Raw genomic sequence first — 25,120 nt, 5'->3', positions numbered from 1 at the left:
CGATGCTTTCATCGATCAATTAGGAAACCGATACACCTTTCAATCGACTAAACCTCTGTTGTTTCCAATCGGCTCTGTTGTAATCTTCAACGAGTAGCCGATTTTAATTAGTTGTCCACCTAAAGCTTTACCTAAGTTTATTTTCAGATCTTTTTGATTGTTATGTGAGTAACCTTTTAAATGAATGTTGAATTGCAACTTTGTTGTGAAGTAAAATAGTTTTGTGTGCACATTTGAATGTAATGTTGCATTACATGTAGATACGACTACTTCCGTAGACGGTACCTACAAGATCTCCCAGGAGTCTGCAGAGGATGTTCCTGAAGATCAAGTGAACGTCACCAAGGGATTAACTGAAGCCCCGAACCAAAGTTTGGAAGATATTAACATTTCTGACTTCAGCCCCACCAGTAAAGGCAAGCCCCGGACATAACCCACTATTTTAATTACACTGCAATCTATATCTATTTATATGATTCCATGCATTAAGTTCTTAGGAATTGCTTGAAACCCTAGTTGCATTTTCCTAGGAACCAATGTATTGAATGTTAGCACTTGAGTCTGACTAGCTGCTATGCTAATAGGACCGATAGAAGTCGGGTGATTCCCTGTCACTCGCGCGATATAGGAGTTGTAATGTTTACATTCCTGTTATCACTATAAGGATGCCGGACGGGAGTATGGTGAGGTATCATGGTTGAGGTGATACCCCGTCTGTGTTGTTGAATCTTTTAAGGTCGCAGCATGTGGTAGTGCGGGTTAAGTGTTTGAAAGTACTAACCACATACCGCGAAATATGGTAAGCGGTAAACCTAGTAGCCAATCGGCCCGAGGAGTGGACATACCTCCCACTACTCGTCTTGCTTCTTCTGGTTACTTATGTTCGACGTGTGGGAATACGTGTTGCAAGGGCAACCAGGAGTACGGGTTTTGTAGTCGCGCTACAGACGTACGTCCTGCACTTTGGAAGTGTGTATGGTCCTGCAGTCGCTTGTGGTGGATCTGATCCACGAGTCGAAATGAAAGGCAAACGGTTGCTTCGCAACGACCCTTTGGTATTCCAAGCGTGTGAGTTAGGTTTACCTTGCAAGTTTGAATCTCGATTCAGGAATCGTCCGCCTCTCATGATGAATGAGACTGCTTATCCCCTTTACCACATTGAGTAACAAGAGCAATGTTATGATTATCGAAGATGATGTTTGACTGAAGATTATACCATGCTTGCTTAGTTATAGGTGCTTATCTAGAATGGATAATCACATAGAACTTAAAATCTAAAAGTTGAAATTAAGGATCTACTCTTAGTTGCTGTTCAGCTGAAACTAAACCCAGAACCCTTGAAATTCCTTCATGAGTCTAGTTATGGGCTAAAGTATACCCAAACTCGGATAAGCCTTGCTGAGTATTAGTATACTCAGCCTTGCTAGTTATATGTTTTGCAGGTAAAAGACCCTACTCTTCCCTTGCCTTGGCCCTGTGCTCTTCCAGAAGGTTGGTCTGTGGAATGGGATCCGTTCCCGACCAACATTGGTGATACCGAGTGATGTCGTGCCCGGGCTTAGCATGACATCTGTCTTGACGACGTGCTGTAATCATCGCGTATATTTTTCCTCTGCTAAAAACCATAACTCTAACAGTTTGTAATATTTTCTCTAAATTTGAAACTTCGTACTGCTTTTGGAAACTTTTGTAATGTAATTTACTGTGATGTAAAATATGATGGTAACTGTATCTCTGGACTCACCTTCGTGTGAGATAACCTTATTTGATCCTGTGTATCGGTGGTTTATCGGGACGTTACCCGACAGGCCAAGGGATTATACCGTTTGAAGCACGTTGGAGCCCTCAGGAATGGACTCACGTACTTGAGCCGGTATAATTCAGGTTGGTTCTGCCACACTAGAGCACCACCGTGACTCCCTGCAGCTCATCGACCCACCCAATTCCATTTTCTTGCACCCGAGCGCCATCCCCCACAGCGCCGGTGAGCTCCAGTTTCGCCGCCCGTTTGTAGGATCGAGATGGCGGACTAGAGGGGGGGTGAATAGTCCTTTCTAAAACTAATTGCGCCGGCTAACCGAAACTTATGCGGAATTGAAACTATTCGCTAGCCAAGACTTCACCCCTCTAACTATGACTCTAAGGCACTTCCAAAAAGATCCTACACAAAGCAAATGGAGTGCCAAGCTAATAAGAGCTCTCCTAACAATTCTAATGCCAAGCCACACAAGTCTAAGCACTAGTACTTTACAAACAAGGGGAGCTCCTACACAATTCTAATGGGCAATAGCACAAAGCCAAACCTAAGCTCACTAGATGGTCAAGGACAAGGATACACAATACAAACTCAAGAGCTCAACTTGCTTAGCTACACAATCTAAGCAAGAGCAACTAATTAAACTACACAAGCTAACTAGTTACACTATGATCTCTACTTCTAGCTACACAAGCAAGAAGATGATTAGCAAGCTACACAAACTAACTAAACACTAGAGAGCAACTACACAAGCACAAGATATATATGAATGTAAATACAAGGCTTGTGATTTGGAGAATGCAAACCACCGAGAAGAGTAGACAAGATCGACACGGTGATTTTTATCTCGAGGTTCACTTGGTTGCCACCATGCTAATCCCCGTTGAGACAAGCTCCAAGGTTGCCGCCGATTCTCTTGCTAGTGGTGACTCTCAAGTCACACTCTCCCACGTGGAGTGCTCACACCGAGCTCTAGCACATGATCCGGACGAACCACTTGTTGCTCTTCACGTCTCGCTCAACTAGAGTTGCTCTTCGCGGCTCCCGCGGGGTGAGCACAATACCCCTCACAATCTCTTCTCCGGAGCACCACACAATCTTCTTGCGGGCTTCAACGGAGCCTCTTCCCACCAAGCCGTCTAGGAGGTGGCAACCTCCAAGAGTAACAAGCACACTGGCTTGCAACACGATCACCTAGTGCCACTCGATGCAATCTCTCAAAGCAATCGCACTAGAATCGCTCTCTCACTCAATTGGATGATCACTATCAAGTTAGAGTGAGTAGAGGGCTCTCAAGCACTCTCACACATGGACACCAAGTCCCCAAGGTGCTCAGCACCCTCAAATGGCCGGCCACACCCTCTATTTATAGAGGGAGGCCCCAAACTAGCCGTTACACTCAAATCCCGAGAAAACAGAGATTTCGCGGACTGTCCGCCTCACAGAAACCGGACCGTCCCCCATTCAAAACCAACGGCTAGAACAGCAATTATTATGTGTCAGAGTCGACCGTTAGAGCCCCGGCGGACTGTCCGCGCCCCTGGGGCGGACTGTCCGCGGTTCAAAACTTCGAACCAACCGATTTGCAAACATCTCTGACTAAATCTGGAAGTGACCGGCGGACTGTCCGCACCCCATGGGCGGGCTGTCCGCAGTTCAAAAAGTGAGCACACACAGAAACCGTAGTGTTTCTGTCCCAGAATTTTCAGTAGGAGGCGGACCGTCCGCCCCCAAGGACCGGACGGTCCGCAGTTCATTTTGGACACCCAAGATAGAACTACCAAGAATCTGCGCCCGTTTCAGCTTTTAATGGCGGACCGTCCGCCCCCATGGACCGGACGGTCCGCAGTTCATTTTGGACCACCAACAGAGCCAAAAATGGCTCTGTTAGAGCTCATCTGGGATAACGGCGGACCGTGCGCCCCCCATGGGCGGACCGTCCGCAGGTCTATTTCCAGCAGAAATGTACCTCGGTAAAACGGCCATAACTCTTATCTCCGATGTCCAAATTAGGTGATCTTGGACTCTATGGAAAGCTAATTCAGAGGGCAACATAACCCAACTGAATACTTGGTCCAAAATATAATGGATCAAAGCAGTATTCCACTACAAGAGACAACCTAATTTCCGGAGAAAACCGAAAAACCTTTCTTGCTTCCCAAAGTTGATCAACATCAACTCCAACTCTTTCTCCTTTGCAAATGTGCCAACACCACCACGTGAACAACACCATGTGCATGTGTGTTAGCATTTCACAATCATTTTCAAAGGATTTTCACTTGATCTCACCACGCCACTCGATCCTATCAACATCGCAATGTTAGATCGCTCAAGTGGCACTAGATGACCGATATGCAAACAAGTTTGCCCCTCTTGATAGTACGGCCATCTATCCTAAATCCGGTCATGCACTTCTCTACACAACCTTTGACCGGTGAAATGAAATGCCCTACAAGTCATACCTTTGCCTTGCGCATTTCATTTCATTTTCCCAAATGTTGATGCCACACAAGCACCAAATTCCATCAAGCCTTTTGATCATCTTCATAAGTTAACACTTGGTTTGATATTCCTTTAATGATATGATCCACTCCATATCATCACATAATCTCTTTGGTCCATCGATCTTGACCTTACTCGCTCTTCACAGTTGCCTCGGTCCATCGGCGCCAAATCTTGCCCAAGCTTCACCGCCTCGCGGTCCCTTGCTTCAAAGCCTTGACTTGCCCTTCTCCATTGCAACCGGTCCATCAAGCCAAGCCTTGTCTTGATCTTCTCCATTTTGGTCACATAACTCCATATTATGTCTCATATGCAATGAGCTCCTCGATCACACTATATGAGCATAGCATCAACCCTTAGCCATTTCTCCTCCATGGCACATTTTGCTCATACTAGTGTCTTTGTGTGGACTAATCTCCTGTGTATCTCAACGTAAACACTTATTAGTCCACCTAAGTTGTCCATCAATTACCAAAACCAAACAAGGGCCTTTCACCGTTCGGCCTCACCGTCGACAGCCCCCACCGCCGCTCCCCATCCCCGGTCTAGAGCACAAACAGCATCCCCGTCACCCGCTCGTGCTTCCCAGCCCATCCAATCTCGCTCTGGTGCACTGGAACAGCCGGACCGCAGCGCCGACGAGCTCCTTGCTCCGCCGCCGCTCGGCTCCGCCGTCGACCCGCTGATCCACCACCTCTTAGCCCCGGCCGAGCACCCCGTCAGCACTACATCATCACGTAGAAGCTTCTCGACTACTTCCCCGCCACCCTCCGGCACCCTAGCCACCTGAATGCCGTCGACCCCCTCGGAGCTCCGCCGCCCGCCCCTGTTCGCTGTCGTTACACTACTACAGCTCCTCCCCGCCTCAGCCCCGACCATCCCCGAAACCGCCGTGAGTCACTGGTCATTTTCCCCCACGTGCCCCTCGCCGCCGGCAAGCTATCTCACCGGAATTTGGTTGGCCATCGGTCGGACCTCCTGTGTAGCCGGCCAGGGACTCGATTGCAAGGTTTTAACAGTTCCCAGGGGTCTATTTGTGAGAAAGTAGCACCCCTCCTTAAACACAATTCAGTCAACTTCTAAAATTCATAGGAATGTGTAGAAAATTCCAAAAATTGTCAAACCAGTTTTGTTAGAAACTAGGATTCAAGCTCTACAACTTCTATTAATAAAGTTTAGTTTAAAACTAAATATTTTTGAATTTATTTTAAACCTAAGTAAAAGGAGTATTTTATGCATAACTTTTGCATATTAACTTATTTTCCAATGATTTTTTTGTATGTAGCATCTTTAGGTCATGTATGAGATTATGTAAAAGTTTCAATCTTAGTACTGTTTTTTCTTTTAAACTTTTGCAAATCAAATTTGAAGTAGTTTAAATTTAATTAAGCTTGTTCCTAAAGCTTCTATGTTTAGAACTTTTTACCATAACCTAATTTGATGATAATTGGTTCATAATTAAATTTTCAAGAATTTAAAGTTCTGTTAACTCAGGATTTGAATTTAAACTTGAAGTTTGAATTCAAATTCAAATATTTTAGTTTCTGTTTCCAGAAAATAATGAAAAATTCACCATAAGTTTATTTATTGAAAATAAACCTATCCACAAAAATTCAAGGTCAGAATCTTTATAGTTTTCAAAATAAAAATCAAATTAATCGAATTACTTCAAAGTAATTCCAATAAAATGACATAACCTAAGTATGGATGGTAGTTGGAACCCCACCCCCTTGTTACATGAGTTTATATACACTAAGTTATTGGATTACAACTTTATCGTGAAATAAAATCTTTAAATCAAGCACCATCTCACTTAAATCATTGCATACCATGTAGAATCGACGACGCTCGACGACGAAGACTACGAGCTAGTCCTAGAACAAGACCAAGGGTTTTTTGAAGACCCGAAAAATGTCGCCGAGGATCTAACTGAAACTCCGAACCAAAGTTCGGAAGTCTCTGACACTCCTGCCCTCAACCCTACTCAAGAAGGCAAGCCCCGGTGCAAACCCAGTATTTCAATTTATTACAGTTTTACATATATACTATATATCTTGCATTACGTCTAGGAGTTGAAATGAAACCCTAGATGCATAAATCTTATGAATCCAACGTATTGTACCCGAGTCCTTATCGCATAGACTCTCTGCTAATAAGACCGGTAAAAGTCGGGTGATTTCCTGTCACTCGCGCGATATAGGAGTTGAATGTTTACTATTCTGCAATCACTATCAGGATGATGGACGGGGTCATATGTGGTAACATGACTAGGAAGGTTACCCCGTCTGTTTTGATAAAAGTCGATAAGGTCGCAGTGTGTGGTAGTGGTGGCTAACCGTTTGAAAGTACTAGCCACATGCCGCGAAATATGGTATAGCGGTAAGCCTAGTACCTGAATGGCCCGGCAAATGGACATGTCTCCACCACTCGATTATTTTAAATTTCTATTGTACACACGCACCGACGTGTGGGAGTACGTTCTGCATAGCAAACAGGAGTACGATCATGTAGTCACGCTACAGACGTACGTCCTGCACAATTGGTGTGCGTACGGTCCTGCAGTCGCTTGTGGTGGTCCTGATCCATAACCCGGAATATGAGGGAAACGGTTACTTCGGAACGATCTTTGGATGTTCCAAGCGTGTGAGTTAGGTTTACCTTGCAAGGGTGAAATTCGATTCAGAATCGTCCGTCTCTCGCGGAAATTGAGACTGCTTATTCCTTCTGCCACATAGAGTAAGAATTGTAACTATTGTTGGGATAATCCTAACGAATGCTAATCTCTACCTTGCTTGTCTAGTATAGGTGCTTACCTAGAATGGATAATCAAATTAGAATTTGAAAGGTAAAATTTGAAAGTAGATCATACTCTTTGTTGCTTTTCGGCTGAAATGAAACCCAGAACCATTTCAAGCCTTCATGAGTCTAATTACGGGCTAAGTATACCCAATCCCGGGTAAGCCTTGCTAAGTATTAGAATACTCAGTTTTGCTAGTAAATTTTTCAGGTATGACCTTCGAGAACCCCACGGATAGTTCTGCATGGCCAACTTCTATTCCGTATGGCTAGTCCGTGGAGTGGGATCCGTCCCCGGCTGGCAGTGACCCTCCTGAGTGACACCAGGCCTTGGGCTGAGCATGGTGTCAACCTTCGCGACGTGTGTAGTCGCGAATTTATTTTTGCTTCCGCTGTAAACTTGGGCAAGCTGTTTAGCTTGTCGTTTTAAACACTGTTTGTATAAGTTACACAAAGTTGGAAAAAGGTTTGTAATAATGTTTGCGTTTCTATAAATTAAAAGTTGATGAGCTGTGCTGTGATTGTAAAACTCGCCTTCGTGCGAGGTAAACCTGCTTCGATCCTTTTGAACCGTGGTTGTATCGGGCGGAGACCCGACAGACCAATGGGTTGTTCCGTTTGAAGTGCGTTGAGTTAGTATCGGCTGAATAGCGATAACTAGCGCACTTGACCCGGAATAATTCAGTCGGTTTTGCCACAACAGGAGTAGAAGAGAGGATGTATTGGGAGCTCCAGACGTGCCTTAAGTCACTAAAGAGAACACAGTGGGCAAGAGGCATGGTTAGGGATCGACGGCGTGCGTGGCGACCGCGGCGAAGTTCGGGTGGCGGTGGGGCTAGCGTGGCGCGTGCAGAGGACGGCAGCGGGGAGGAGTAAGGCGGCGGTCGGCCAAGGAGCGACGCGTGGGTCTGTAGAGAGCAGGAGGTGGCGCTGGGTTGCAGCGACGGCGAGCAGCGGCGAGGGGCGGCTCGGGTAGACGGTCGGGCGGTGTGGCACGGCGGGGAGAGGCTAACACAGCTCGGGGAAACGGTGGCACTGGGCTGAGGCGGCTCGTGGCTCGGCCCTGAGCAGCGGAGGGTGGGGGGCAGCGGGGGTGCTGCACATGGCCGGCAGAGCGGCGGCGGCGCGCGGGCAGAGAGAACAGAGGAGGCCGGGGCTGGAGGAAGAAGAAGGGGACTGAACTGTAATATCCCAAAAACACAGGGACTCCAATGTAATGTCTAAGTAACTTTCAAACAAGAGCTCAAATGAAGATAGGCCCAAAAGCAAAAGTGTAGGGTTTTTCAAAATCTACAACTTTTCTTTAAGGTTTATTTGCAGAAGAGCAACAGATTTGAAATTACTACAAAACTTAGTAAAGTTTCTAAACTTTACATAAATCCTATTTAAAAACTACACTACATATACATCCTATGTGTAGTTTCACCTATATTTGCGATTTAAACACAATTTTTTTGACTTTTGCCAAAACAACCTTTATGTATTTGAATTTCACTTCCCATTCTCATCTATTAAACACTAAAGGATCTTTATTAATTTATAATTATATATACAACCCTTTTCCTTATCATTTGAATTTTCAAACACACTTTCACCACATTTTGCACCCAATTTCATACTAAAATTTAGTGTGTGACAATGCTAAGTACCTGAGTGTCACAGTATGTGTGCTCAAATTTGAATGCAAAAGGGGGAAGGACATTTATGTAATTCTGAAAAATATAGGTCCTTTAGTGTTAAATGGATGAGAATGGGAGGTAGAATCCAAATATATGAAGGTTGTTTTGCAAAAGTCCAGAACTTGATTTTAAATCATAAATATAGATGAAATTACACATAGGATGTAAGTGTAGTGTAGTTTTTAAATAGGATTTAATTATAGTTTAAAACTTTGCCCAATTTTATGTTAGTTACCAATCCTTAGCTCTTTTGCAATTGAACCTTGAAGCAAAGTTATAGACCTTTCTAAACCCTACACTTTTTCTTTTGGGCACCTTTTCATTTGAGCTATGGTTTGAAAGTTATCTAGGCTTTACAGTGGAGTCCCTGTACTTTCAGGAAATTACAACTCAGTCCCCCTTCGTCTACCTCGAGTCCTCTCCTCCTCTATTTTCTCTGCGCTCGACTGCCGCCGCTCTTGCTGGCCATGTGCCGTGCACCCGCCGCCCCCGCGCCGCCTTTCCTCGTGCCACGCGCCGCCCCTAAGTCTGCGCCGCCGCTTCCCCAGCTCGCGCTGGCCTGCTCCTGCCCTCTCCACGTCGCGCCGCCGTCGCCCGATCCGCCACGACTCCCGCCGGCCGCCAGCTCCTGCTCCCGCTTGACCACACCTTCTTCTAGGCCTTAAGCACGTCCTGGAGCTTCCCACGGACTCCTTCTTGCGCTCACACAAGTGCATTTCCACGGGATTTCCTTTTCCCGACCACCACACCCCGCCGGAGCACCGCCGCTGCCTCGGCTCGCCGTCGTCAGCCGCCCACGCCGCCCCCCACCCACGATCCGGTGCTCCTAGAGCACCACCGCAACTCCCTGCAGCTCACCGACCCACCCAATTTCCCTTTCCCGCATCCGAGCGTCGTCCCCCGCAGCGCCGGTGAGCTCGAACTCCGCCGCCGCTCGGCCTCGCCGTCAACCCGACGCCACACCGCCCCTCAGCCTCAACCAAGGGTACCAGCAGCACTACATCATCCCGCAGAAGCGATCCAGCTACTCCTTCACTGCCCTCCGACACCCCAGCCAGCAGAACGCCGTGCTGCCATCGCCGCCGGTGAAAACCCAAGCCGCCTCACCGTCGATGACCCCTTTCTGCCCCAGCTCCTGCCGAACCAGGTACGGGAATAGCATCCCCACGACTCCACGATGCTCGTGCGTGCTCCATCCCTCCATGTTCGCCGGCCCCACGCCGGGAACACAGATGCGCCATCACGGCCGCCGCCATTCCTCGCTGTCGACCTTGCTCCGCCGCTTCCCTTTGTGCACATCACCCACCGGCATATGCGCCCCGTCCTGTAGGTCATATAGGACCAGTTTCCCCTCGGCCAAACCCTCGCCGCCGACGAGAACACGCCGGTCAAGCGCCACGGCCGCCGTCTCGACCCGGCAAGGACCCAATTGTAATCTAAGTTTACGTATTAGGGTCCTATGTGCAAGAACCCGAGGGCCTCTCTGCAAGTTTCTTAATTAGTGTTAGCTGTCAACTTGTAAAATTGATAAGAATTTGTCAAAAAATTCAAAAATTGTCAAACTAGTTTTGTTGGAAACTAGAAATCAAGCTCTACAACTTTGGTTAATATAATCTGGTTTGAAACCAAATTCTTTTAAAGTTATTTTAGAGTTTAGAAAAAAGGGTATCTTGTGTATAACCTTTGCATACAAGGTTATTTTCTTGTGATTTTTGGTGTGTAGCCTGTTTAGATGATAAGTGAGCTTGTGTAAAAATTTTATACTCAGTACTTCTCTGTAGTTTAAGTTTCTTTAAACTTTTGCAAATAAAATTTGATATGATTTGAATTTATTTAAGCATGTTCCTAAAACTTTCCTACTTAGATCTTTTTAACATAACTCAATCTGTTGATAATGAATTCCTAATTAAATTTTCAAGGAATTAAAGCTCTGTTTGTTTAAGGTTTGAATTTAAACTTGAAATTTGAATTCAAATTCAAATGCTTTAGTTTCTGTTTACAGAAAATTATGAAAAATTCACAATAAGCTTATTGTCAGGAATAAGCTTATCCACCAAAAATTCAAAGTCAAAACCTTGATGGTTCTGAAAATAAAAATCAAACTTGTCAAATTACTTTAAAGTAATTCCATTAATATGGCAATGCATTAAATACAAATAGTAGAATTGAATCCAACCCCCCCTTGTTTCATGAGTTTATGTTTGTTAATTTATTAGATTGCAACTTTATTGTGAAGTAAAATCCTTAACTCAAAAACTATTTAATCAAATCATTGTATATCATGTAGAGTCAACGATACTCGACGACGGAGTCTACGAGCTGGTTCAGGAACCCGAGCTTGGATTTTCTGAAGATCCTACGAACGTCGTCGAGACATAACTGAAGCCCCCAAACAAAGTTCGGAAGTCTCTAACACCACTGACCCTAGCCCCGCTCAAGAAGGCAAGCTCCGGTGCATAACCTAGTATTTCAAATTACTACATTATGCAATTCTATACTTATATATTATATCTTGCACTAAGTCTAAGTTGAAATGGAACCCTAGATGCATAAATCCTAGTCTAAGTTGAAATGGAACCCTAGATGCATAAATCCAAGGAACCAATGTATTGTACGTGAAGTCCTTATTGCATAAAGGCGCTGCTAATAGGACCAGTAGAAGTCGGGTGATTTCCTGTCACTCGCGCGATATAGGAGTTGAATGTTTATTATTCTGCAACCACTATAAGGATGATGGATGGGGTCATGCGCGATACCATGACTCGGAAGGTTACCCCGTCTGTGTTGATAAAAGTTGATAAGGTCGTAGTGTGTGGTAGTGGTGGCTAAGCGTTTGAAAGTACTAGCCACATGCCACAAAATATGGAAAAGCGGTAAGCCTAGTACCTGATTGGCCCGGCAAATGGACATGTCTCCACCACTCAATTATTTGGTTTCTGTTATACACACGCACCGACGTGTGGGAGTACGTTCTGCGTAGCAGATAGAAGTACGATCATGTAGTCGCGCTACAGACATATATCCTGCACAACTAGTGTGCGTACGGTCCTGCAGTCGCTTGGGGTGGCCCTGATCCATAACCCGGAATATGAGGGAAACGGTTGCTTCGGAACGAACTTGGATGTTCCAAGCATGTGAGTTAGGTTTACCCTTACAAGGTTTGGAAATTCGATTCAAGATCGTCCATTTCTCGCGGAGATTGAGACTGCTTATTCCTTCTGCCACATAGAGTAAAAACAGTAACCTTATGGAATAATCTGGATGGATGTTAATCTCTACCTCGTTTGTATAGAATAGATGCTTACCTAAAATGGTTAATGAAACTAGAATCTGAAGGCTAAAACATGAAAGTAGATCATACTCTTTGTTGCTTTTCAACTGAAATTAAACTCAGAACCATTACAAGCCAGCATAAGTCTAGCTACATGGCTAAGTGTACCATGACCCGGTTAAGTTTTGCTGAGTATTAATATACTCAGTTTTGCTAGTGAATTTTTTAGATATGACCCTTGAGAACCCCACGGATAGTCCTGTATGGCCAACCTCTGTCCCGTTTGACTGGTCCGTGGAGTGGGATCTGTCCCCGGCCGGCAGTGACCCTCCTGAATGACGCCATGCTTCGGGCTGAGTGTGGTGTCAACCTTCGCGACGTGTGTAGTCGTGTGTTAATTTTCTTCCGCTGTGAACTTGACAAGCACGTTTAGCTTGTCGTTTTAAACAATATTTGTTTATTACCTTAAGTTTGAGATGGTTTATAATAATGTTGAATATTCTATGAATTAAAAGTTGATGAGCTGTTGTGCGACTATAAACTCGCCTTCGTGCGAGGTAAACCTGCTTCGATCCTGTTGAACCGTGGTTGCATCGGACGGAGACCCGACAGACCAACGAGTTGTTCCGTTTGAAGTGCGTTGAGTTAGTATCAGCTGTCAAGCGATGACTAGCGCACTTGAGCCGGAAAGTTCTGCCACACCGTCTTGCGGCTCTGAGCCTATCAGCCCACGGACCTCGACGCGGTGTCGTGGTGGCCCAGGAGCAGCGGCACGGCGCAGTGCGGGCGTCTGGTTACAACAGACGGAATGGCGGATCCCGGTCACACGCGAGCCTCCGTGCTCTGCCATGGATCTGGCCACCACCGGGTTCGCCGTTCGGATTCCACGGATCACTGACGCGGCGGCCAGTCGCGGTTCCGTTACAGCCACAGACCCCGCTGCTGAGATTGCCGGATGCTGAGCCGGCCTCCTCCGATCCGATCCTTCTCCTTTTTCCGCTGCCTTTTTGTGGGCGGCTGGCTTATTGGCTGGGCACGGGGGATCAGGATCGGATCGGATGATGCCGCGGCCGTCGAGCAGCAGCGGAAAAGCGTTGATCGATCGGCCGCCCCGCTTTAGAATTCCACCAAATCCTCCCGCCGCCGCACCACCATGCGCTAGGGATCGGTCGGCGTGACCGATTCTCTCCGATCCGTGCCAATTCTTCCTCTTCCCTAAAAGTCAGCCGGCCGGCCGGCCGCTTCGATCCTCGTTCCTTTCTTTGACAGATGGTGAGGTAATATCATTAGGCTGGTGCCAATGGGGGGCGGTACGGCCCCCCTATCGGCCCAGCCCAGGCGAGAGCGAGGCAAGAGGCAGGCGAGAGGGAGAGAGAAGGCGGTAGCAGTCCCGCCGGGCGGGAGCGGGCGCTAGCGCCCCGCTCTCGCCCGCATTGGCAGGCGCGCGGGGGCGGTAGGCGCGCGGTAGCGAGGCGGTGCGCTGGCGTCGGGCGAGAGGTAGCGAGGCGGTGCGCTGGCGTCGGGCGAGAGGGGTGGGGCGGGAGTGACGTGGAGCGTTTCTATTGGTCCACGTGGAGGTTGGAATAATTAAATTTGGAAAAGAAAAGCTGACGTGGAGAAGTGAGAAATGAGAGCTGGCACTGTAGCCTGTGCATTGGAGGGGTGAGGTGAGAGTGGGATGAGAGTGAGGGTGAGAGCTGACGTGGCGGGGAGATATCTCCCCCACCACTGGACTCAGCCTTATCTTATACTCTCTGATGATCTCGAATTGAGGCAGTAGAAGCATATGGATCGCATCATGGGTGATTAGTTTGGCTAGCCACAATTCGACAGACAGTGCATTTCGTTCTTGTCTGTCGCCGCCTGTCTATAGCTTCATTCACTGAACCTCTGAAAGCATCGCGCGTGGCGATAGTTACACAGTGCTACTAGCCGTTTGATTAGACAATTGGAATTGGAATCGATGGGCACTCCTTTGGGCGAACGGTGGCTACGTGCAACAAGCTTAGAAAAGGGTGTGAAGATCACGGCAACAAGGACACCGGCTGATGTCCTTATCTTTTTGGGGAAAGAAGAGCAGCATGCTTTTCTTGACCAAGATAAAGTTACTATTGGATCGGAGCAGGATCTGTCGAGTAATGGGGTCGGGATCAGCATGCAGCACGGCATCACGCATAGGGAGATGACTTACACTTGCATACGTCCTTACAAGTCAACTCTGGTCTTCAGGATATTACTTGGTATTAGATCCCTAATCAGTACGTAGCTAGTGAAACTACTACAGAAATCGCCCTAATCTTGATCAGCTCGTTGGTGCCATCAAATTTGAATCCGCATGGTATATCTGTACAAGCTCGCGAACCCTAGCAATAAGTTCTTAGCTAACGTATTACCCACCGGTACAGATACCTCGAAGTATCCGTGTCGGCTCTAATCATGAGCCGGGATGGATACTTTCTGGTATTTGTAATTTGAATTTTAGCTTGTTTCAAAGATTTATAACTTTTCTTATGAGTTTTGATGAAAATAAATTTTATATGAAAATTGTATGCTCCGATATAATTTCTACAACTTTTATTCCTTTTTGTATTTAAACTTATTTAGATGTTTTTATAGTTAACCAAAGGGTTTACACAGTGTCAATGATCTATATGTGGGATAGTAAGAGAGAATCACGTTAGCCATGGGTTTAAAGACCGAAAACCGCAAGTATGACCATGCAAGCAGCTTAGGGTGGCCTCTAGGTTTACATTTTTTTTCCTATTTTCTTCTGTCAATTTTGTTTTGCAGCTGGGACGGATACTTGCAGCTGTCCATGTTGGCTCCATACCACTGGTTGGATAACCGATAGTCCGGTAGGTACGGATGAGAATCAGAAACGGGGGGGTGTTTAGATCGCAAATCTTTATAACATTTGGAACTTTTTGCTACTGTAGCGTTTTCGTTTGTATTTGACAAATTTTATCTAATCATGGACTAACTAGGCTTAAAAGATTCGTCTCGTGATGTACAATTAAACTGTGCAATTAGTTTTTTTTTACATACATTTACTGCTCTATGCATATGTCCCAAAATTGATGTGATGGAGAGAGAGTGTAAAAATTTGGAATTTGGAAAGGATCTAAACGGGGCCCGGTACAGATGTCACATGAGAATTATTGTGCCATCACTTTCTTAATAAAATAAATAGATTGCTCTACTGTAATACGCAAAGTGATGGACCATGCCCCTTCTGCACCTCTGAAGAAGATTGCTTTCATCTCTTCATCGCCTGTCCCCGCAATAAAAGCTTTTGGTCCTTCATCTGCCTGGACCTTGCGTCCCTTCCTGCAAACCTGGGAGTCGATCAACTCTGGGTAGTAAACCCCTTCCAGGAACACAACTGTTCTTACTTGCATCCTCTGTAACGTTTGGAAATGCAAAATGCAAAAGTCTTTCGGCACAAAGATGAGACAAATCTGATGATCTCGAGAAGATGTAGTGAAGACCTCTCCCTTCGGTCAAATAGGTGCTCCTCCTTAGCAGATAGGATGAAGATTATAGTGTGGAGTAGTTTCTTTCCTATGTAATTAGATTTAGAATTAGAACCAGATTTTGCTCTAGTTTCTTTTGCTCTCCTCTCCCTCTTGCTTTTGGAGCTGACTGTGTTCCCTATAATTTGCTCTATAAATTATCTCTATAATGCAATAAAAGTTCAGACAATCCAGGTTGCCGTAGTTTGCTCAAAAATAAAATAAAATAAATAGAGCGTATGTGAAAATGAATTTTTAAAACGTTAAAATTTCCATTTAGATGGATCACAGAAACAGTACAGATATGGGGCAAAGATCACCCCAATCGAAGTGTTCAAGCACCTGACTCACATTACATGGTGTGATGAATGAGCTAAGGCTTGGCATGAAAAGAAACAGCTGTTTGGTACAGTAGTCAGCCTTGCTTTCATTGCTATCCTGCATATTCCAGTTCAACGACATTTTCTCGGTACACATGACACAAGGAAATAAAGGAGCTAGAGCCACGTGATACCGTCCCGGTCATCAGTCCCTGCAGCAAACTTTGGAGAACATTCCCTTGTTCTCCCCACGGGAGAAAGCCCCCAAGCGCTACGAGCCATGGTAGCTATGCACGCGTTGCCAACAACCATCCCTTCCAAGTCCCAACCCAACCCAATCCATCCACCGGCGGCCCTGCACCTACAGCGGCGCTGGATCACCGTCGCTCAGCTCACCGGCCAGCAGCAGGATCTCTAGCTAGCTAGGGATGCACCTTTTCCTGTCGTACAGCCATGGCCGCTCTTTAGCCATTGCAGCTAGCGCTACCACTCCAACCAAAGTCAAAAGATGCGAGCTCATCTGCACTAAACAATGTAACCGGCGGGTGGTTTAGCTTGACAGCATGATGAGTGAGCGATCGAGCTGCGAGATAATTAACAATGCTATGCGTAACGGTTTGGAGCAGACAGGGTTTAGTGTTGCAGGTCAGAGATGTGGATGCTTTAGTGAGCAAAGGGTTTTTGTTGTGTGTCTAGATCTGTTGATCGCTATCGTCTGACGATGGTGAACTAAAATAATCTCAGTAATATAATGGTTTTTAAATTACAGCGTCTGGACAACACTGGACAGTGCCCAGCATACTGGAACATACGACAGCAACTGCATACAGACTACAACTGCATACAGACTACAGTACAGTCCCATGAGCATTTAGGGTCCGTTCCAGTAGACCTATCATGATTCATGAACACGTACACATCATATGTTCAGAATTTCAGATAAAATTTCACTCGCCCATGACCACCATGTCACTGTGAGAGGGTCCCACCAGTAAGGAACGTTTTTGCACTGGTACCACGTACCAACAGAAACCTGCCGTAAAGTGTACAATAGCGTCAAGACTACACACCCTGGACTGGATCACTGAGAGGAGTGCATTATCCTATGCCTCCTGGTATGCTGCTGAGGTTTTGGTGTTGCGAGATCGAGAGAATCTGGAGCCCGGCCAAGTGCTCCAGACAAAATCCACTTCACCGGTCAGAGCCATCGACTTTACAGACCGTCTAGCTACACCAACCCTCCCATCCGTGCCCTCTCTTTCGTTCGTTCCATCCCGATCCCGCGTAGCGTGTGTGAGAGAGATCGAGGAAGCTGCTGCGTCCCTCGCTCGTCTGCAAGTGGCGTAGCCAGAGCCTGCCCGAGTCCCTGCAGAGGTTGGGAGGGAAGAAGATGGCGATGCCCTTTGCCATTTCCTCCATGTAGTCTCCGTCGTCGTCTCCATCTCCATAGCCAGATCGAGCTCAGATCACAGTGTGACAGCGTACCCTGTAGCACACTCGCCATCGATCGAGGCAGCCCCTGCAGGGTGGAGACGACGGCGCCTTTCACCAGCACGACAGGGGAAGAGGGAGACTAGAGGTGCGCGCGCGCGTGCGCCGTAGCTTGCAGCTAGGGAAGCTCGGATTGGGACATGCTTTAGCACGCCATTGGCTGCTTTGGGTGGTGCTGCCGGCCGGGAGAGGGGCGGCTTTAGGGTAGCTAGCCATTAGGCCAGCACTTTAGACGCAATATAAAACTAACTTGCATCAAAAGGCTCATCCTTTAATCCCGCCCTTGGGAAGTATTCTAGCAGGTGTCTTGTGCTCCATGTCCTTTGTTCTTTCGGTCTTCCTCCTTTGCAGACCAGCGACAGTACTTTTTGGTGAGCAGGAGAGCAAGTGGCCATGGAGTTGTTGTGTACATGTTCTGGAGTGGTGTAGTAGAGAGATGAGATACGTCTTGCCCCTCCCATCTATAAATCCACCTCCTGCTCTTTCTTCTACCTCCAACCATCACACCTCTGCACTGTTCGTTCTTCCGCTTCTCTCTCACTAACCCTAGCTTTCTAGCTCCCTCTAGTAGTCCTCTTGTCTTTGTTCCTGCTCGCGCATGCCCATCAGATCAAGCACTAGTTTTGTTTCTAGCACTGTTCTAGACGGAATACATTCATTTTTGTTCTCTTGGTCGATCTTTCTTGCAAACAGTTATGCGAATGGAAGTGAGAGATGGTGTATAGGTTTGATCAAATTAAGATTGTGTGTGCCTGGCTCCCTGTATGCCACACATGTAGCCCAACCCGTGGCGTGGTTGCCTGCTGTGGGTGGCGTGCAAGGGGTCAAGCATGCATTTTTGTTTCGATCTTCTGTCACTTTTTATCTCTACTGTGTTTTCGATCGTGTGTTCATCTTTCACACGCGATAGTACCCTTTCATGTTTGGTTCGTTCTTGCAGATGCTGATCGAAGAATGAAGGGCTGAGATGACTCATGTGCTTCTCCAGTTCTTTGATCCTGTCAAGTTACCTACCTGGCTTGCTCCGAAAAATCAGTGAGATTATGGACTTGTGATTTTGATTTTTGGTATTCAGCATATGACTGATTCTCGAGCATGTTTTGGTATATATTTCTGCTTCCCAAATTTTTGAAAACAACCATACGAATAGTCTTGAATTCCTGGTTCAGTTCGTTTGAGTACATTATTGAAGGAATACATTTTTGTTTTATCGATGATGCAACTCTTCTCAAACAAATACACTGAGGAATGGTCATGCTGGAATCCATTTGTCCTATTGTTTCTTTCTATATGCTCGGTTCTCAGACCTGACAGTCTTTTGTACTTTACTTCTTGTGTGTTCTGAGGCATACGTGTACTGTGCACAATGTTCCTATGAAAATTTCCCCTTTTCCTTTTTAAATGAAACTTTCATGCATTTGGGATTTATGCCGCAAATGGCAAAACTCATAGCATAACTGCATAAGCATGGTTTTTATTCCTCTGCTAGATTATTTGAACCAAGAAATCCTGTTAATGATGTCTGCATTTTTTTTCACTCATTTCTTTCATCGATTGTTTTCCAGTACAATTCATTCTAAGTTACATTTCAAGGATTAGTCATTGTCTCCTGTGGGTATATCATATACTCGGCAAGCTAGCAGAATAGTACTACCTCCGGTCAGATATAGATGACGTTTCAAATAACATAAGGTAATTAACTCTCTAAAATGATCGACGCCATCTAATTTTTACCAGATGGGAATACCTGTCAAGAGCTGCTTCTAGCTAGCCCAGAAGGAATTCTTCAAAAGTCAAGTGATCACTTGTTTTTTGAAAAGTAGAGTATTTCTGGTGCCCCGTACACTTATATATAAGGCCTGAAGTGATCAAGCAGTAAATTAGCTAATTGACAGCCGGAAGCAATGGGTCATGAAGTATCTATATATCGCTAATTATTTCTGTTTGATCACTAGAATGTAGTAGAGACCAGATGTATGCTGGCCTGCACTGCGCATTGTTCATATATAGAGCAGTCCTACTGAGCTGATTAGATGCAATTTTGGCGTTGGCATTCATTTTGTACATTTTTTCTCTTCCCCTATTTTAGGAGTAGATGTTCTTTTGCCTTTCCTTGAATTGTTGCTTCAATAGTTGTTATCAGGAGTAGGCATAGTACCATCGATTTGTTGTCGCCAAATGTCAATGGTGATGAAGAGCAAGGAGGGATTACCATCAGATCACTAACTGCATGTCGTTTTTGTTCTAGAAATCAATCTGGGTGGCAACCGATTCTTGCACCAGCCCATTGCGATGTTGCCAAGTTGTGAGAGTAGCTAAGCAAACCTTAAGCTTGCGTTGCATGCATGCTCATCATCTGACGGCACCCGCGCGCGTCTTTATGTCTGAACTCAACTGAACTTTCTATTCGCATCCATTGCTAGGGAGTTACGGGTGCGGCGCCGTGCGCGCCCATGCTCTCAGTTTTGTAGGTGCTGGGGGTTTTGCATTGGGGCCCGCCTGACAGAGACCGTATCCAAGCTTAACGCCCGTCGCAAGGCCGACCGCGGCCAGACGACTCAAATCAGATCCAAGCTGTGTATCCAGGCTGCACGCAGCAAACGCATGTCATGCTGCATAACTAACCAACCAGTAACAGCCCCAGTACTGCTGCAGTACAAGCAACAGCTCGCTAGGGCCCACCAGCCAGCACCACAAATGATCTTTTGATGATGGTCGCCATGGCATTGCCAGGGCCCACCTACAAATCTCACTCTCATCATGTACGTGCTAGGCTGCTAGCCCCTGCTTCCCTGTCCAGCCAGTTGCCATTGTTGCGCTGCATGGAGCCATGGACCACCCGAGCAGAGCAGTTCTTCAGTGGCAGCTGCAGTTCTACGAGCAAGAACGCATGCAGGGATTTGCCATGATCTGTTGGTGGCCGTGTTGGAGTCCTCGGTGATTGGAGCGAGCACCTGGGTCCCCCTCTTGCATAATTGTGGCGATGGAGACGGCATGGCAGCTACCTCTGCTTGGATGAACTCAAGAACACCTGCCTATGAGACAATACATCAGTGTCTCAGGTATCCAAAGTGATACCACTGAACCGTTGCTGAAAGTAACTGTCAGTGTCCAGAAGCAGGAGCAAGATGACTGACCAAAAAGATGTGGATCACATTATCATTACAATTTACAAGGCAATAGACCAGCAATAGTTTGCCTTGAAATCTGTAACTCTGGATTAGTATATATACATCCAGGCTATTATGTATGTGTTTATACTGACAAAGACTTGGAATCATTGCAAATTAGTTTATCACCCAAAAACAGGTTGTACATGTACAATGAAAATGTGTAATCAATCCAGTATTGTACATACAGAAGTTGTTCCCTCATATGGACTCCTTTGGCTCAACAATGATGTTCAGACTACGAATGAAGCAATTAAATCTATACATGAAAAAAGAAACCAGCAGGTAAACTTCAGGACAAGGTGCCAACCTATGCTACTCTGTCTACATGTGTTTCATATCTGCAACCAACTCACTTTCACCAACAATCTGTTCTTCACAAACGGATGGATTACTCATGATCCGATACACCAGTGGATATCATGGAGGTCTGTGTCGTCTCATTAGACAGCATAGGAGAAGAGTGTGCATTCAGGGAGGACAGGAATGTGGACGATGTCGCAATTTCAAGTGGTTTCCTCATGCTCCTGACCTTGAGATCCATGAAATCGCTAATTATAGCTGGCTTGCTGATCTTCTCCGACTCAACATCCATTTCACCTGTAAGCATGGCAATGACCTTTGACATGTCAGGTCGGTGTCTTGTGACATCTTGTGTGCACAAGAGCCCGATTTTCAGGAACCTGCAAGCCTGTGTGACGTCCAAGTCATCGCCCAAAGAGCTGTCTATGATTTTCTTCAAATCTCCCTGCTCATAATAAATCCATGTCTGCAAGAGGAGAACCCCATTGGTGATCTCTGGGAACTGTAGCAGTAAAGAACAAAAGCCTTGATTTAGAACAATTGTTCCCCTAGCTGTCATGTCATGAGTTTTCAGGAAAAAGCAGCAAAGAAGTTTCTCGGTAGTCCATAGCACCAGTTCTAAGCGTGTGACATTGGTCGTACTGTAGTAAATCTGAGAACAGAAAATTTGGCATGCAATTTCTATGATTCCCAAATGCAAATACTGCATATATCGACACGAGTTCTCTTACAGGAAACAATGACACACACACACCAAAGTCATGCATCAATATCATGCACATTTTCAGAGAATAGAAAATAATGTTTAATTAATAATGGCAAAAAGCAACTTCTTCAACTATGCAAGCAACAATGGAAAGACATGTCAAATGTAACCTAGTATTTTCTCTAACCTTTTCAAGGAGTATCTGATCTTCATATGCTAATCTTGTATCACTGTTGGATCTCCCGCTAACTATTTCTAGAAGAAGAACGCCAAAACTGTAAACATCTGATTTACGTGTCACTTGTCCTCGAATAGCATATTCAGGAGCCAAATAGCCTCTGTCAATCAAAATTGGAGTAAGGAAAGCTGAAAAGGTATTCATAGGCTATAAATATATACAAATGCCATTGTTTCGCTGAATAAATTGAAATTTAACAAATAATAGTAGCCAACTAAGATGAAAAGAATGGTAGAAGAACAAGCTTCTGAATGCAGTCAGAAAAAAAAACTGAAAAATATAAAGTAGAATGTTTACTTACAGTGTTCCTGCAACTCTTGTGCTAACATGTGTTGCATTTGGCGGAAGAAGCTTTGCTAGACCAAAATCAGAGATTTTTGGGGTAAGATCCCTATCAAGAAGTATATTGCTTGCTTTGATGTCTCGATGAACAATGTGGGGATTTACACCATGATGGAGGTATGCTAGTCCCCGTGCAATTCCAAGGCAAATATTCACTCTAGTTTTCCAATTGAACTGGATATTGCTGTGGTTGGAACCTGAACAATGAAAAGTTTTAAATGCATAAGGACATATATGATATATCTTAAGTTTTCATAGTTAACTTAAGTTGTGATATGTAGTTGAAAAAAATATCTATTATGATGTCCATGTATTATTTGGTTTAAATATAAAAAGAATAGTTACCATGACATACCTAGAAGTGTTTGTGCAAGGCTATTATTTTCAATATGATTGTAAACAAGGATTCTTTGATCTCCTTCCGCATAATACCCATAAAGTTTCACAAGATTATCATGTGAGATGTCAGAAATTGCCACAAGTTCATTCTGAAACTCCCTTACTCCTTGTCTTGACTCTGACGAAAGAACCTTGACAGCAATAATTGTTCCATTCTTGAGCTGTCCCTGCACCATTAAGTTGCTGAATGTCAAACACGTCTACATTAGTCACAACTTCAGTGGCTTCTCTGTTGAAGGTTATGCATATTACCTTGTATACCGAACCAAAACCACCCTCACCAATCTTGTTTGATTGGCTAAAGTTTTCTGTTGCCCTTACTAGCTCCCTATAAGTGTATCTTTTTATATTTGGGCCACCAGGGACGTCTACGCAGGCAAGGTTAAATCACATTAACAGAACAAGGTAGGAGAAAGTATATCACAATATGTAAACAGGGGTAAACATATTTCAGAGTGTGCCCTACGTATGAGAGCTCTACCTTCATTATGGTGGGAACTTGGTTGGCGCCTTGTCCTTCTCTTCTTGCAGAAGATAGAAAAGCAACTCATTTGAGATTCTCAAAGTACTGTATCTGCCATAGTGCTGTCAGCTCAATAACTTTAGCTTGCACTTATGATATCAACACAAGCATTTTACTGATTCTCATTGACTTCTACCATGTCCTGAAAAGAGAGGATGCCAACTACTGTTACCTGTAAAGAAAGCTATACTGCCTGCAAAAAGAAAAAAGAAAGCTATAGTGGAGACATATCATTTCAAGTTTAAAACATACTATCTATGGCTACCAATTTGGTCATGATTGTCCAACTCACATTACTGAATGCAACACATAAGTTACAGTAGCAGTAAATTGTACAATAAACTGTAAAATTAAAGCAAACACACAATCTGCTTGCAGAACTCCCAACGATCATTGTTTGCTTAGAATTCGCCCAGACAAGCAATGCTAATGCACTTCAAGCTTACAAATAGTACATGAGGACTTAGGCAATCCATGGAGTTTCGATCACTGCACAGTTGCTTCGTACAAGTCGGCAGGTGAACCGAACTACCTTAGGCTCAGGAGCCAGTGCCAACATAAAAAATTATATTTAATATTTATTGAGAGCGAAGCCATTATTGAGCACGCATGGACCGCGCCTCATGATTGTATATCTATCCAACGCATCAAACTAATTTATTTCTGAGAAACTCTAATGCAAGTCTGTGAGGTCTGTCATCACAAACTGATGTTTACCATCTAACTAACCCTGGTACCACTAAAATTTAGTCCATGATTAGACGACCCAATCAATTCCGCAACCAATAATTTTAGTGCACAATCACGCGTAACCAATCACAATTCACAACCAATCTCCTAGAAGTCCAGCATCCATCGTCAGCAAAGTTCGTACCTTTTCACATTTTTCACAATTCTTAAGCTATCGAACTGTAAACTAGCGTCGGAAAATCGCGGTAGGACATGATCAAGAACGAGGTCTTTCCCATTCGGACCTCCACCTCACACGAAATTCACAAACCTTGATCAATCAAGAAAGGACAAGTAGCCTGCGTTCGTGAAGAAAATCTAAGCAGAGTACAACACCAATCGACTACTCCCTTTTCTTGGTGAACATGGAAGGCATGAACCACGAAAAGCGACAAGGGACCAATAGGCAATAGCAGGAACAAAAATCCAATCTCGAACCTTCCTCTGAGTATAATCAGAGAAAGCAACTAGGCAGGCTCACCTGAACCGCCGCCGCCGTGAGCGCAGAGGATGAACCGAATCCAATCCAAAATCCAGCCGCCGCGACAGCCCCGGTTAGTCAAGAGCACGCCGGCGCCCTTATCAATTATCCACGCCCGCTGCAGAGACCGCACCAAGAACCGCCTCCTCCCGAAGGCTCGCCGAAGCCTCTCCGCCTACCGCACCCCCCCCCCCCCCCGAGTGCCGTGCCGCCACGGGGCGCCGGGACGCAGCAGCGGCGAGCTTTCGCGAGGGAGGAGACCGGACGGGCAGATTGTCGAGTCGTGGTGGGTGGTGGCTCCAGCTCCAAGTGGTATGCCGAGTATTTGACTTCTCCAACGGGGGAGGTGGGGAGGAAGAGAGGACCAGGCGCCTCGGCTTTGAAAGGGAGACAAGGTTCACGAGGAGGAAGAATGGCGGGGTGCTCAAACCGTTGACCGCGTGGGCGTGTGAGCCGAGCCGAGATGGGCCGGGCCTCTGGCCGCGGCGCCGCCGTGTGGGCCGTGCCGGGCGGGTGGTTGTATAGATCCGGCGGGTCGGACTCCGGCAACACGGACCGGACGCGTGGCCGCCTGGTTGGGTGGGTCAGGTCGGACGCGGCGGCCGGCAAGCCGGCGGCGACGCGACGGCAGCCGAGCGCAGCGGGGCTACAGAGAGTCAGAGACCGGTCACACGGGGGTCGGGTCGGGTGGTGGTTGGGGTCGCGGTTGAACCGGGTCGATTGAACTGACCGGGCCAGCGTTGGAGGCTGCTGGCTTGTAGCTGCAGGTAACGGTGTGTTGGTGTGTCATGTCCTGACGCGTCCGCGTGCGTAGGACGACAGCACCTGCGTGCACTGCACGTAGCCCCATTATAGAAAAAACAAGGTCCTTTTCTTTATTATTCTTTAACAAGGGTGCAGCA

At 45.9% G+C, this 25,120-nt stretch overlaps 1 protein-coding gene and 1 long non-coding RNA gene across 6 annotated transcripts; one reads left to right on the top strand and one right to left on the bottom strand.

The window, feature by feature from the left end:
- Nucleotides 1-17,141: 17,141 nt before the first annotated feature.
- Nucleotides 17,142-19,612, top strand: LOC112889088. The gene is made up of 2 exons (XR_003227995.1): nucleotides 17,142-17,415; nucleotides 18,268-19,612. It is a non-coding gene; the product is annotated as an uncharacterized LOC112889088 (long non-coding RNA).
- A 986-nt stretch (nucleotides 19,613-20,598) lies between these two features.
- On the bottom strand, nucleotides 20,599-24,814 carry LOC112889058 (cold-responsive protein kinase 1-like). 5 transcript variants are annotated; one of them, XM_025955562.1, is made up of 8 exons: nucleotides 24,219-24,814; nucleotides 23,181-23,201; nucleotides 22,967-23,059; nucleotides 22,738-22,853; nucleotides 22,442-22,652; nucleotides 22,046-22,283; nucleotides 21,694-21,844; nucleotides 20,599-21,302 (listed from the first exon to the last, which is right to left on the bottom strand). In XM_025955562.1, exons 3-8 carry the CDS (start codon nucleotides 23,034-23,036, stop codon nucleotides 20,889-20,891), a joined length of 1,200 nt encoding a protein of 399 aa, XP_025811347.1. In that variant the 5' UTR covers nucleotides 23,037-23,059; nucleotides 23,181-23,201; nucleotides 24,219-24,814; the 3' UTR covers nucleotides 20,599-20,888. The 5 variants fall into 5 exon arrangements, with proteins under 5 accessions (XP_025811347.1, XP_025811341.1, XP_025811355.1 ...); XM_025955556.1 differs by having other exon boundaries at nucleotides 22,967-23,070; nucleotides 24,219-24,813; XM_025955570.1 differs by having other exon boundaries at nucleotides 20,599-21,266; nucleotides 22,967-23,201.
- Between the last annotated feature and the right edge of the window lie 306 nt (nucleotides 24,815-25,120).

Source organism: Panicum hallii, chromosome 1, assembly GCF_002211085.1.
Source record: "Panicum hallii strain FIL2 chromosome 1, PHallii_v3.1, whole genome shotgun sequence".
Taxonomy (NCBI): Eukaryota; Viridiplantae; Streptophyta; class Magnoliopsida; order Poales; family Poaceae; genus Panicum; species Panicum hallii.
Note: the sequence above shows the minus strand (reverse complement) of the source record. Positions and strands in the feature narration are given on the sequence as shown.